This window comes from Mytilus edulis, chromosome 1 (assembly GCF_963676685.1).
Source record: "Mytilus edulis chromosome 1, xbMytEdul2.2, whole genome shotgun sequence".
NCBI classification, from domain to species: Eukaryota; Metazoa; Mollusca; class Bivalvia; order Mytilida; family Mytilidae; genus Mytilus; species Mytilus edulis.
The window spans coordinates 52,567,610-52,582,800 of record NC_092344.1 but is presented as its reverse complement, the minus strand read 5'-3'; the positions used below and the strand labels follow the sequence as shown (position 1 = coordinate 52,582,800).

General features: G+C 33.1%; 1 protein-coding gene across 1 annotated transcript in view; it reads right to left on the bottom strand.

The window, feature by feature from the left end:
- LOC139513793 (RNA exonuclease 1 homolog) overlaps nucleotides 1-15,191 on the bottom strand; it is a 59,882-nt gene that overhangs the window by 8,076 nt on the left and 36,615 nt on the right. Inside the window, exons 10-13 of the mRNA XM_071302607.1 lie at nucleotides 14,769-14,842; nucleotides 6,727-6,840; nucleotides 1,495-1,610; nucleotides 779-917 (exon numbers count right to left, since the gene is read on the bottom strand). Of these exons, the coding sequence (XP_071158708.1) occupies nucleotides 779-917; nucleotides 1,495-1,610; nucleotides 6,727-6,840; nucleotides 14,769-14,842 (443 nt within the window). The remainder of the gene's footprint in view (nucleotides 1-778; nucleotides 918-1,494; nucleotides 1,611-6,726; nucleotides 6,841-14,768; nucleotides 14,843-15,191) is intronic.

The following is a 15,191-nucleotide window of genomic DNA, read 5'->3' as shown; positions in this document are numbered from 1 at the left end:
GGATCCTTGAGGTAATGATTTTCATTGATTGCAGTTGTAACTAACTGCATCCAATCAAAAGGCACCTTTGAGATTACCTTGTGTAGATGAAGAAAATGAGATAAAAAAAACTGCCATGTGCTGAATGAGCAAAATGTCTTTACCCCCAAAAAATTGGGGATATATACCGTAGTGACAATTTTAAAGTTGTTAATCAACTAATTGAAGTTCCTGGTTATGTTTGTCTTGTAAACATTAGTTTATATTTTCGATTCCTGCTTTACGAATATGTAAACACTAGATACAACCAATTTACACCTTCACATTTAAGTGGTGTTATGGGTTAATAATGATGTAGTTGGAACAGGCATGCCTTGATCTACAGGTAGATGGTGCAGCATTATAATTTAAAATGTTGGCTTAATCTGCCAAGGGTGGAGAGGAGTTGACTGGATCGTAACCCTTAGCTAGCAGAGTTGCATATCTATAAACCAATGATAAAGTTCTCAAAATTAGTTTGTTTCAGTAGTTTTTTAAGTTTTTCATAAAAGTCAAAATTTGAAGCCCTAAAGCAAATAAGTAAGACTCAGTTCAAAGATACTGCTATCTGATACATTTCTTGGGAACATCTGAAGGATGCTTTTTAAAATAGATAATAACAGACCTTTTAAATTCTAAATTCAGAGGCCAAAAAGTGCCTTTCAAGTGTACTATAAAAAGGTATGAATAGTACAGAAAAAAACATTGCCTAAAAGTGGACACTACAGACACTTAAAAGATTATCTAGAGAAACATTTACCTTCACAGCTGTAAGATCACTTTCAAGGCTATGTCCCATTAAAATTGTTTTGTCTGTAACTAAACTTAAAAGAACAGCCTGCACATCACGTAAAGATGTTGTTACTTCTTCCAAATCCTCATCTGTTATGCCACTAAATCTAATAACAAACAGAAAAAGAATGCTATACAAATATCAAACTTCATGCTATCAAACTAAGGATTTATATTCCAGTAGTTGTTAAGTAGTATTAGCTAAGTTTTGTTTATCAAATGAAGTTTACAAGATTATTAGATGATGCAAAAAATGCTTAACTTGGTGAAAATAAAATCAATATCTTATAGACAATTACTTAAATTATCAAATAACATGTACCAGTAGTTATTTTACAATTTTGTTCTCCATGTAAGTTAGGAAGATCTTTAAATTTTAAACATTTAGTCACTGTCATATTTTTTCTAATACTGTTTTAAAGATATTTAGAACTAATACTTGAATTTTACCACTATGCCAAGTTGCCCCAATGGTTTAATACTGTGCAGTGGCATTAATGACTCAATTATTAAAAATGATATCCTTAATGATGCTTGTACTAAAATTTGGTCCAGACTTTTTTCTAAGTTTAAGGACAATTAATCAAGCATTTGCAATTACTGGGCAAGGTGAGCTTAAAAGCTTGAATTATTTATTATGGAGGAAGATACACACTTAAAGAACCACAATTCAACAGTTGATACCTTGTGTTCAAATCAACAATTTCATTGTCTGGTTTAACAAAACTTTCATATACTGCTGTGCTGTCATGATCGCAAACTGATATTCGTGCCAATTCTACACCAGCAGTAGTATATACCTGTAATTTGATAGCAAAACATTTTATTTCAAAAAGTCTGTTGCTGCATCCTATTTAAAAACATCATCACAAAAAAAATTGATGAATCGGTGGGAAAATATACACCTCTGAGGAGCCAAAAATTTCTAGAATTAAACTTTTTTTCTAAACCTTGATTTTTGGGTTTATAAGACTGTAAACAAATAATTGGTGAAGAAAAATTCATAAGGTGGTGCACTTCTTTTTTTGCTACGGGTCATTGAAAGTACCCAATTTTGATGATTTTCCCATTTTTCATCAATTTTTACCCATTTTTGGGTTATTATAGTGAAAAAAAATCACAGTTCCACAACTAAACTTTTTTTCATACTCTCAATAAAGATGAGGTGGACCAATCTGAATAAATTCAACTCAAAAGGTAGGTGTTAATAAATGTATAAGAAAGTTTTATCATATTTTGATGCTTTTTCGTGTCAAATTTACCATGTTGTCAATTTTATAAATTTGTGATTTTTCTCTGTTTGAAAAACAAAATGCATATTATTTCAACTTCTTTGTTATAAATGATTGAAAAAAATACATATCTAAGACATTTGAAATGAAACAAGAATGTGTCCAAAGTACACGGATGCCCCACTCGCACTATCCTTTACCATGTTCCATGGACCGTGAAATTGGGTAATAATCTAATTTGGCATTAAAATTAGAAAGATTATACTATAGGGAACATATGTACTAAGTTTCAAGTTGATTGGAATTCAATTTTATCAAAAACTACCTTGACCAAAAACTTTAACCTGAAACTCCCACTTTCATTTTCTATGTTTAGTGGACCATGAAATTGGGGTCAAAAGTCTAATTTGGCTTTAAAATTAAAAAGATCATGTCATAAGCAACAAGTTTACTAAGTTTCAAGTTGATTGGACTTCAGCTTCATCAAAAACTTTAACCTGAAACTCCCACTTTCATTTTCTATGTTCAGTGGACGGTGAAATTGGGGTCAAAAGTCTAATTTGGCTTAAAATTAGAAAGATCATATCATAAGCAACAAGTGTACTAAGTTTCAAGTTGATTGGACTTCAGCTTCATCAAAAACTACCTTGACCAAAAACTTTAACCTGAAACACCCACTTTCATTTTCTATGTTCAGTGGACCATGAAATTGGGGTCAAAAGTCTAATTTGGCTTTAAAATTAGAAAGATCATATCATAAGCAACAAGTGTACTAAGTTTCAAGTTGATTGGACTTCAGCTTCATCGAAAACTACCTTGACCAAAAACTTTAACCTGAACGGAAAAACAGATGGACGGACGAACGGACGGAAGCACAGACGGACGGACGAACGGAGTCACAAACCAGAAAACATAATGCCCCTCTACTATCGTAGGTGGGCATAAAAATTATATTGGATGTTTATGTTTCTGGTGAAATAATTTTTTGTACCCCTCACCCATTTTTCTCAAAATTTCGGCTAGACAGACTGGCTTGATTAGTATTAAAATTTGAAAATTTTATTACTCTAAAACTTCTTATTGGAAATACACAACTCTTTCACAGAGTTAAGTTTGATTGTGATAATTATCAAATTCATTGCTTTTTTCCACTTGTATCACATGTTTTTGAAATAATTCCAGAACAAGATTTCAATGAGACTGATACGTCAGAAGAATACATCCTTAAGGCAGCATAATGATGTATGTTATTTTATTTTAGAAAAATATTCTATAGACATGTTTTAACAGATACTATCAGCAAGATTTAGACTAATGATCAGAGAGTTTTCATAGACAAATAGTGTTTCTATTGTTATATACTGCAGAAGCACATTTTTTAAATGGAATACTTTCCCTTGATATTCTATATTGCCCCTTTTTATTGTTGTTCGTCATGTAGGTAACCCATGATGACCTTAATATGAGGGGGAGGACAGGGGGTACCCTTCTCCCTTCTCCCACCCCTCTTCTCCTTTCTCCTACCCCCATTCTCCTTTCTCCCATTAGAATAAAACATCTCCTTTTGAGATATTTTTTCTTGAAATATTAGAAAAAAATTTAAAAGGAGAGATATTTTATTTTTTTCTCCTTTCTCCAACTTTTTCTCCTTTCTCCCAGCCTTCCTCTCCTTTCTCCTACCCCCTTTCTCCTTTCTCCCACCCCCTTTCTCCTTTCTCCTACCCCCTTTCTCCCTGTCTCCCTTACCCCTGTCCTCCCCCTCTAATATATCATGTATTTCATTCATAAAAGTACAAATGTAGCCCAATCTTTTGCAAAAACATAATGCCCTTAGTGGGGTAAAAAACGTGAACATAGACTTTCTTTTAAAAGAAAATAATTTATTTTATCCAAATTTTCAGAAATGTACCACTTTTTTAATTCTTTTATTCCTGTAGTCTAATAATTCACCGACTTCTCACCGTATGCAGCAACCCTGAAGTCATAAGAAACGAGTGACTGATGAAAAATAATGTTCATCCAATTCTTGAACCAATGCATGTATATATCATAAACTTAGTCCTCTGTGCACGATTTTATCATTTTTTACGCAAATATATCGTATAATCGTCAATTTTTTTTCTATCTGTCTGTTATGATTTAACAAATATTGCTACTCATTAAATGCCGTGTTTTGAAGCCGAAGTTTACCGATTGTCACCTTATAGTAAATAATCAACAAAAAGCATGGGTATTTAGCACGTGTTTAACATATACAATCAGGTAATTGTTTATTTTAATGACAGATTTATGCGAATTGCTATGACTGGATTTTTATGAGGAGGGTCAAGCTTAGGTCACTATGCATACGGAAAATTTGTCTGCAAATTGCTTCCTGGCAACAAGCAATTAAAAATAAGTAAACTTCTTCTAAATGTGAACAAATTAAAGAATTTTCCTCAGAAAAAAGTATGTGTACAAAGGTTGTATAATGAAAACTATCCATTTAGTTTTAAAAAAAATATGCATATTTTTTTTTAATTTGAGGTTTCATATGACTTTAACTATGACACCTTTCATTAGAAACTTGACAATCACACAGCCCAAGTGCAAGAAAAAACAGACATGGATAAAAAGTAAACAAACATGGAATGAAGGTAGCATAAACCAATTGTAAAAGAAAACATCAACTGTAATGAAAAAATTTAATTAACAAATAGGACCTCATAGATAAAACCAGGTGCTCCGCAGGGCGCAGCTATATACGACCGCAGAAGTCGAACCCTGAACAGTTGGTGCAAGTATGGACATAACATATAAGCTTTATACAGCTCTAAATTTGGATTGTGATCAAATTTTTGACATAATATGAGTTTCTGACACAAAACAAATGTCAAGATCTTACAAATCTATTGCGCAATATTATGCAATTAAAGATTTCTTTTTAACTTTTCAAAAATTAGAAGAAAAAAAATTGAAAACTACCCCCCCTTTTTTTTGCAATTAGTCCAAAACCTGACATTTCTTTATATATAATATACAAGAAGTGAAAGGGAGGTAAATCCGAACATACCCAATATTGTATGTTAAATATTTTAGAATTACCTCCCTTACACTGCTTTAAAATTATCTTAATTGTTCATTGACCAGAAATACCCGGTTTTCCCCTTTTTTGCCCCTTATTCCGTAACAATTTGAGCCATAACCCCCAAAAGTCAAAACTAACCATCCCTTCATGGTATGGAAACTTGTGGTTTTAATTTCAGAAAGATCCATAAACTTAAACATAAGTTATTGTTTGAAAACTACAAAAATGATAATTTTGGTCCCCTTTTTTGGTCCCTAATTCCTTAACTATTGGGACCATAACCCCCAAAATCAATCCAAACTTTTCTTTAGTGGTATTGAACCTTCTTGTAAAATTTATAGAGATCCATACACTTAAACACAAGTTATTGTCTGTAAACTAGTAAAATGCTTCTTTTTGACACTGTTTTGGCCCCTTATTCCTAAATATTAGGGAAAATTAACCCCAAACTGAATCCCAGCCTTCCCTGTGTTATATGGAAACTTTTGGTACAATGTCAGAGAGATCCATACAGTTACACACAAGTTATTGTCTTGAAACTAGAAAAATGCTTGTTTTTGGCCCCTTTTTCCTTAAATGTTTGCCAAATAACCCCTTATAATAAATCCTAACCTACTCCTTATTGTATTAAACATTGTGGTACAATTTCAGAACAATTGAAATACTAATACACAATTTTTTGTCCTGCAACTAGATAAATGCTGTTTTTGGCCCCTTTGGGCCCCTAATTCCTAAAACTTTGGGACCTTTCCCCCCAAAATTAATCCAAAGCTTTCTTTAGTTGTTATAAACATTGTGTTAAAGTTTTATTGATTTCTCTTTACTTATTCAAAAGTTATTTTCCGGAAACAATCTGTCTTCGGACGACTCTGACGACGACATGATACCAATATATCACCAAAATATTTTTAATGTTTGCGGTCGTATAAAAACAAGACCCATATATATGCAAACTAATATTACAGTACTCTTATTTTTCAAGTGCCCAATAATTCTGTGTTGATTGTTTATCATTAGTCAATAATTGGTAAACTTGGACACCAAAATCTGATAGGTAATTAGCAGTTATATAACATTCACATTAGATAATGTTTGAGTTATATTTTTTTCTTTTAAACCATTATACAAAATTTTTCCATACTCCTTTATGGCTGACCTGTGAGGAAAATACGGCTTTATTATCATTTGAATTTTGGTGTCCTGCAAAGTGTAACGAAGCTCTACTACTAAGTACTTGCAGAGAACTATAAAGATTACGTCAGTGGATCTTCTTGGAAATCATGCTCAAAGGTCTAAAATGACTGCAAACTGCATGACCCAACTTCAAAAATACTAAATATTGTATCAGAAATAGACAGCATGTCAATATTGAGATGTGGGTTCCAACCCTGCATGCAGCAGGTGTGCACAACTCCAATCTTAATTGGCTAAGTTTGTCAGTGCACTCCAACTTCCTCCACCAAAATCAACTGACTGCCATGAAATAGCCAATAATACAGAAGCAGTGATAAACACCAATCATTCAATCTTTCAATATAAGGTCAAATTGGAAACAGACATTTTCTTACTTTTTAAGGTAACTGTACTTTAAAATTTTTGAAAAAATCAATTACATACCATTTCACAATCCAATGCAAACACTCCATAATCTCCATCGACTGGTGGCGAACATGGTTGAGTTTTCATATATCCAGATAAGTTCTCCCATTTATTTGTGTCATGGACATGACTCTGAAACAAAAATGGGTATAGTAAATTAAGAATTTATAGGATGTTTTTATTATTGCAAATTATGTGACTATGGCAATAAGAACTCTCAACCTGATCAAGTTAAAAGATTTGTTTAGTATTTGTGAAAGTGTTGAGAAAATATTTCAGTGGTGTATTTCTTTAGGATTAATTCTTGATTTATATAGAGATGAATGTAAAAGGTGTAACACCACTAATTCGGGCCTTGCCAGAAAGCACATACCAGAAAGTAGTACATATTTAACACTAAATAGTTCCTACGCATGAGTGTAACTTTAACCAGATGCTCCGCAGGGCGTAGCTTTATACGACCGCAGAGGTTGAACCCTGAACGGTTAGGGCAAGTATGGACACAACATTCAAGCTGGATTCAGCTCTAAATTTGGATTGTGATTAAATAGTTGACACAGCATAGGTTTCTGACACAGAATAAATGTGTTCTAATGAACTTAAAATTTTTGTTTCTCTTAGAGCAATTCACTATGCTGTTGAATATTAATCCTCTCAAAAAAATGTTTGAAGAAATTTTCTTTTTTATTTATGAAATTTCAAATGAGAAAAATTGAACCCAATTTTTTTAATCACATCCCCCTTTCCCTTCTTCCAAAACTAATCTCAATTAAAATTTCTAATGGAGTTTGCAACAATAACTACTCATTTAAATACATCATAAAATATTAAGATGTAAAAAAACTGCTTGTTATCACTGAATGGTAAAGATTATTTTAATTTATCAGTTGGTAGTAAAAAGTGAATATACATTGTATATTGTATATAACAAAGATTTAAGTTGATTCTGGACAAAGAAAGATAACTCCAATTAAAAAAAAATCTTGCTATTGCACAATATTTTGCAATTAGATATTTCTTGCTTACTATTCTGGACAAAGAAAGATAACTCTAATTAAAAAAAATTTGATATTTCACAATATTGTGCAATAAGATATTTCTTGCCATTGCGCAATACTGTGCAATTGAAAAGACTTGCTATTGCACAATACTTAATATAATAATTTTAGATCCTGATTTGGACCAACTTGAAAACTGGGCCCATAATAAAAAATCTAAGTACATTTTTGGATTCAGCATATCAAAGAACTTCAAGATTTCAATTTTTGTTAAAATCAGACTAAGTTTAATTTTGGACCCTTTGGACTTTAGTGTAGACCAATTTGAAAACAGGACCAAAAATGAAGAATCTACATACACAGTTAGATTTGGTATATCAAAGAACCCCATTTATTCAATTTTTGATGAAATCAAACAAAGTTTAATTTTGGACCCCGATTTGGACCAACTTGAAAACTGGGCCAATAATCAAGAATCTAAGTACATTTTTAGATTCAGCATATCAAAGAACCTAACTGATTCATTTTTTGTCAAAATCAAATTAAGTTTAATTTTGGACCCTTTGGACCTTAATGTAGACCAATTTGAAAACGGGACCAAAAGTTAAGAATCTACATACACAGTCATATATATTGACAGTTAGATTCAGCATATCAAAGAACCCCAATTATTCAATTTTGATGAAATCAAACAAAAGTTTAATTTTGGACCCTTTGGGCCCCTTATTATGTTGGGACCAAAACTCCCAAAATCAAACCCAACCTTTCTTTTATGGTCATAAACCTTGTGTTTAAATTTCATAGATTTCTATTTACTTATACTAACGTTATGGTGCGAAAACCAAGAAAAATGCTTATTTGGGTCCCTTTTTGGCCCCTAATTCCTAAACTGTTGGGACCTAAACTCCCAAAATCAATACCAACCTTCCTTTTGTAGTCATTAACATTGTGTTTAAATTTCATTGATTTCTATTTACTTAAACTAATGTTATTGTGCGAAAACTAAGAATAATGCTTATTTGGGCCCTTTTTTGGCCCCTAATTCCTAAACTGTTGAGACCAAAACTCCCAAAATCAATCCCAACCGTTCTTTTGTGGTCATAAACCTTGTGTCAAAATTTCATAGATTTCTATTAACTTAAACTAAAGTTATAGTGCGAAAACCAAGAAAATGCTTATTTGGGCCCTTTTTGGCCCCTAATTCCTAAAATGTTGGGACCAAAACTCCCAAAATCAATACCAACCTTCCTTTTGTGGTCATAAACCTTGTGTTAAAATTTCATAGATTTCCATTCACTTTTACTAAAGTTAGAGTGCGAAAACTAAAAGTATTCGGACGCCGGACGACGACGACGACGACGACGACAACGACGACGCTGACGCCAACGTGATAGCAATATACGACGAAAATTTTTTCAAAATTTGCGGTCGTATAAAAATATGTAGGATATTTTATAGGTATTTTTGGCATTAAATGACAGCTGAAGGACTGGTGATAATTGTAGAACACTTTTGGAATATTAAAAAAAACTGCACCAAATTTTAAAAAGAAGGTACATTTTGTCTGTTTGTCAGATCTGAAGTACCTGATTTGGTACATCCGAAGTTCCGGGAACCAGTTCTTTCTTTTATGCCGTTAAAGGTATGTTGTTTTTTTCAGTACAAGACACCATAAAGTGTTGCTTTGACATGCAATGATTGCCACTTTATTTGAACTTAAAATGAAAGAGGTGTGCCTGCTTGAAATGGAGGAATTTCACATAGAAAGCAATGGGACCATGAATTAGTGGTGTACTTCCAAAAAGTGTAGACATGGACATTTTGGATTAAGAAAAGACAGTTCCTTTTCAAACGACACTTTTTATTGGAAGTGCAGCAACAAAAAATGTAGTAAAAAAGTTTCTATCAGAAACGGATCCTGGTTTCAAGGACATAATTTAAGTTTAGAAAAATATTATTTATTACATATTTCTGGATTTACAAATTAAACCAAGAATTTGTAAGCATGAACTTTCTATTTGTAACCAAACAATCATAGATTGGTACAATTATTGCCGTGAAGTCTGTATAAATATTTTAGTAATAGACAGTGAAAAAAAAGGTGATAGCGTAATTGTTGAAATAGATGAAAGTAAATTTGGAAAAAAAAATACCACAAAGAGCATCGAGTAGAAGGTCAGTGAGGTTTGGATGTATGCCACAGTGGAAAATTGTACAAAGGAACTTTACTAAAATTAATTAATTGCTGTTCTGAGGGATTTGAACATTTAAAAGTCATCCATTCCATGAATTTTGTAGTCCCAGAAATAGGAGCTTATACAAATACAATTGAAAGTACCTGGCGTGAACTAAAAAAATCACTACCAAAATGAGGCACAGTAAAATCATTATACAATACTTATTTCCGTCAATAATTTTGTACGAAAGAAATATTTAATCAGCTATGACCACCCTTTCATAGCATTTATAAATCTCATTAAACTACCGGTAGAGGCTCTAAAGAGCCTGTGTCGCTCACCTTGGTCTATGTGAATATTAAACAAAGGAAGCAGATGGATTCATGACAAAATTGTGTTTTAGTGATGGTGATGTGTTTGTACATCTTACTTTACTAAACAGTCTTGCTGCTTACAATTATCTCTATCTATAAATGAACTTGGCCCAGTAGTTTCAGTGGAAAATGTAAATAAAAATTTACAAATTTCATGAAAATTGTTAAAATTTTCAGGGCCGTAGCATAATGGAGGCAACTGAGGCAAATGCCTCACTTTTAATGCTGAAATAAGCTTCTCCCTTTTCAGGCACCTGAACCACCCTAAAAAATAATTTCGCCTCGCTTCGCTCGGATAAAAAAAAAATTCCCTTACTTCATTTGGAGCTGCGCTACGGCATTGAATTGACTATAAAGGACAATACCCCTTAGATTTCAGTCATGTTGACTTACTTGTAAATCTTACTTTGCTGAAGATTATTGCTGTTCTGAGGGAATTGAAAATTTAAAAGTCATCCATTCCATGAATTTTGTAGACCCAGAAATAGGAGCTTATACAAATACAATTGAAAGTACCTGGCGTGAACTGAAAAAATCACTACCAAAATGAGGCACAGTAAAATCATTATACAATACTTATTTCCGTCAATAATTTTGTACAAAAGAAATATTTAATCAGCTATGACAACCCTTTCATAGCATTTATAAATCTCATTAAACTAGAGGCTCTAAAGAGCCTGTGTCGCTCACCTTGGTCTATGTGAATATTAAACAAAGGAAGCAGATGGATTCATGACAAAATTGTGTTTTAGTGATGGTGATGTGTTTGTACATCTTACTTTACTAAACAGTCTTGCTGCTTACAATTATCTCTATCTATAAATGAACTTGGCCCAGTAGTTTCAGTGGAAAATGTAAATAAAAATTTACAAATTTTTGGTATTGTTTGAAAATATTATTTTCGTGTTTCTTTTTCTGATTATGATCACATTGTCTGGTTGTATGCTAGCCGTGTTCCATTGATTCTAGCGCGGTAGGCCGTGGGTTCAAACCCCAGTAGGTCAAACCAATGACTTGAAAATTGGTAGAATAATGTGTCAAGGTAGGTTGACATGTTTTCCAGCGGAATGTTTACAGGGCTGAGTTCAATATCGTAGCTGCTATCAATATCTATGTAGCAGCTAGTCTATAGCTACATGTTCAATAGTCAAAAATCTATGTAGCACTACGTAGCAGCTACGATATTCAACGCAGCCCTGGTAACTTGTGATCACTTGTGACATTAGTACATCAAAAGTATGGTTAAGTAACAATGTTGGTCAAGTCGTCTCTGTACCTATTCGTTTAAAAACCTGGGAACGGGCTACAATAGGTGGTGACAGGCTTTGTGGGCTTGCCATGCTCCATGTGCATAGGAATGATACAGTTGACAAGGAACGTGTGTTGAAGCTTTTCGATAGTACAGGTCACAGGAGAATTGGAAAGATTTGGTTGACCAACAGAGATTAACTTTAATATTGAAACTTGTTTTGTTACTTACTAGGCTTGCTAAAAAAAAAAGCCCTTTCTGTTATATATTTTTTTTTTTTTTTTTTTAATTATAAATACATTGACCTCTCCAATAGTAATGCTGAAATAAGCTTCTCCCGTTTCAGGCACCCGAACCACCCTAAAAAATATTTTCGCCTCGCTTCGCTCAGATAAAAAAAAAATTCCCTCACTTCATTTGGAGCTGCGCTACAGCATTGAATTGACTATAAAGGACAATACCCCTTAGATTTCAGTCATGTTGACTTACTTGTAAATCTTACTTTGCTGAAGATTATTGCTGTTTATCTCTATCTATAATAATATACAAAGATAATAACCAAAAACAGCAAAATTTCCTTAAAATTACTGATTCAGAGGCAGCAACCCAACAACAGGGTTGTCCGATTCATCTGAAAATTTCAGGGCAGATAGATCTTGACCTGATAAACAATTTTACCCCATGTCAGATTTGCTCTAAATGCTTAGGTTTTTGAGTTATAAGCCAAAAACTGCATTTTACCCCTATGTTCTATTTTTAATCGTGGTGGCCATCTTGATTTGATGGCCGGGTCACCTGACACATTTTTTAAACAAGATACACCAAAGATGATTGTGGCCAAGTTTGGTTTAATTTGGCCCAGTAGTTTCAGAGGAGAAGATTTTTGTAAAAGTTTACGACCACGGATGACAGACGAAGATGGACGATGGAGCAAAGTGATGGGAAAAGCTCACTTGGCCCTTCAGGCCAGTTGAGCTAAAAAGTGTATAATTCAGAAAAACAAAAACAAAACATTGATAACGACAAAAACTATCACCATCAGTGAGCTGCAACCTGTAACTAAAAATCCCAGAATACTACAAGAAATAACAAACACATTAAATTCTAGTCTGAATGATTTTTAAGCTCAAATGGGTAAGTGTTTTAGATTTATTTTAATATGTTCAGTTAAACTAGTTAAAAGCATGCTTTAAAAATCATTTGCATTGTCGTCTTTTGAAGTGGTGAACAAAAATGGCTGCTGTTCATATTCTTGCATAGCAACGTAAATTGGGGTTATTGGTCATGTGTATAAATTGTGCATCTTCCAATTTCCTGAGTTTGCTACAACAGATTCTTCCCAATTTGGTACACGGTTGTATTAGATTGGCACATTTTATAGATTGGTTGGCACTGGACATGGTGTAGGGGTTAGTTCATCAGACTACTAACACAAAGGTTCCTGGTTCGATTCCCATTTCGAGATGGAAATTTCAAGGACTTAATTTTAGGCTCTCCCTTGACACCATTTGCAAGTATGGTCTTGAGGAGACGATGATAGTCCGTCGGAAGGGGGAGATAAATGGCTGACCTGTGTTAAAAGAGAGCCATATCTCTTGCATGTAAAAGATACCCTTGTAGATTTCGAAAAAGAGCAGGCTAATGCCGCTACAAGGCAGCACTCGCATCCACAAAGTGGAAAGGGATTAATATAAGTTGCAAAACTTGTTTCCCAATCCACTATAAATAAATATGTTTAAAGTAAGTACTGGACCTCTAGTGATTGTTTATTGACTTTGGTTGAATTGCATAGTTCACATTTTATTGCGAACCAATTAAAACTTATCCACAGGGTCAACTCTTCCTTAGAAATAATCTTGACAAACAAAATCAAAAATAAACTCAAGAAGCCATATCTTTTTTTATCTAAAAAGAATATAACTCTTTATAAATATGTAGAGTTATGTTACCATGTATCATAAGACCCTGTTTACACTGGCAACGAAATTGAATCGATCTTTATTTGAATCGATCTTAAAAAGAATAGTTCGTGTTAACATTGCAAAAGCAAAATCGATCAAGTCTTTTTTAATCCAGTGTGTTTACACTACAACTTAAAAACCAGATGCTCCGCAACTGAACTTTAACAGGACATGAAATTTTATGTCTAACAACCATTATATCAATTACCACACAGTACTATAATCCTCACAATTTTTTTGGCTGCATAATGATCACATTTGATTCAATCAAGCATGATTCCATTTTTCACAAAACTCTAAATCAGTATCAAATTCAAACCAGATGCTCTGCAGGGTGCAGCTTTATACGACCGCAGAGTTTGAACCCTGAACAGTTGGACAAGTATGGACACAACATTAAAGTTTGATACAGCTCTGAATTTGGATTGTGATTAAAAAGTTGACACAACATAGGTTTCTGTCACAGAATGAATGTGGTCTGAGAACTTAAACTTAAAAAACTTAAAAATTTTAAATTGGACATTTACCTATTATGTATGGTCCAATATCCAAAATCTAAATACATGGTTAGATAAAGCATATCAAAGAAACCCAAGAATTCAATGTAAGTTTAATTTTGGACCCCTTGGACCTTAATGTAGACCAATTTGAAAACGGGACCAAAAATTAATTATCTACATACACAGTTAGATTCGGCATATCAAAGAACCCCAATTATTCAATTTTTGATGAAATCAAACAAAGTTTCATTTGGGCCCCTAATTCCTAAACTGTTGGGACCAAAACTCCCAAACTCAATCCCAACCTTCCTTTAGTGGTCATAAACCTTGTGTTTAAATTTCATAGATTTCTATTTTCTTTAACTAAAGTTATAGTGCGAAAACCAATGTGTCTTCGGACGACGACGACAACGTCATACCAATATATGACCTCAAATTTTTTTCGGTCGTATAAAAACTGATCTGACCTTAATTTTCATATATAAATATAACATTCACCTGAAAAAAGATGGATCAGGATTGATCTAAGCGTTTACACCAAAAAAAAGATTGATTCAAATAAGATCAATCTTTTTAAAACCACCTCTATAACATGTTAGAGGTAGACTTTTTTAAAAGTCCAATTGAAGATTGGTCTTACCCCTTTTAAACTGGTCCAAAGATCGATCTTTTTTGTCAGTGTAAACAGGGTCTAAGAAACACATTTTTATAGAAGACATTCACTGGAAAGTTCTTAGTCATAAGGGAAAGAACTCACACCATAACAGATAATAATACATTTGTAACAGTATACAAACATACCTTAGCCACTTGACAGCCCTCAGAATTAAAATCTCCCTGGCAACAATTATATCTACTGTCAAATATACCATTAACTGTAAAATAGAATATTGAACAACTTTTAAAGACAATAAATTTTCATGTCCATAAAACACATCCGGTTAACAAAAGTAAAAACAGACTTGTCTTATAGCTATTTTTGTCGGCATATGTAACTGCAGGATTTAAAAATACTGTATTGTCAACCATTAAACCTTATCAAGAACTGAAAAATTAATCCCATTATACATTCAATGTCCTAATGTGTAGAAACAACTGAACTTTAACAGGACATGAAATTTTATGTCTAACAACCATTATATCAATTACCACACAGTACTATAATCCTCACAATTTTTTGGCTGCATAATGATCACATTTGATTCAATCAAGCATGATTCCATT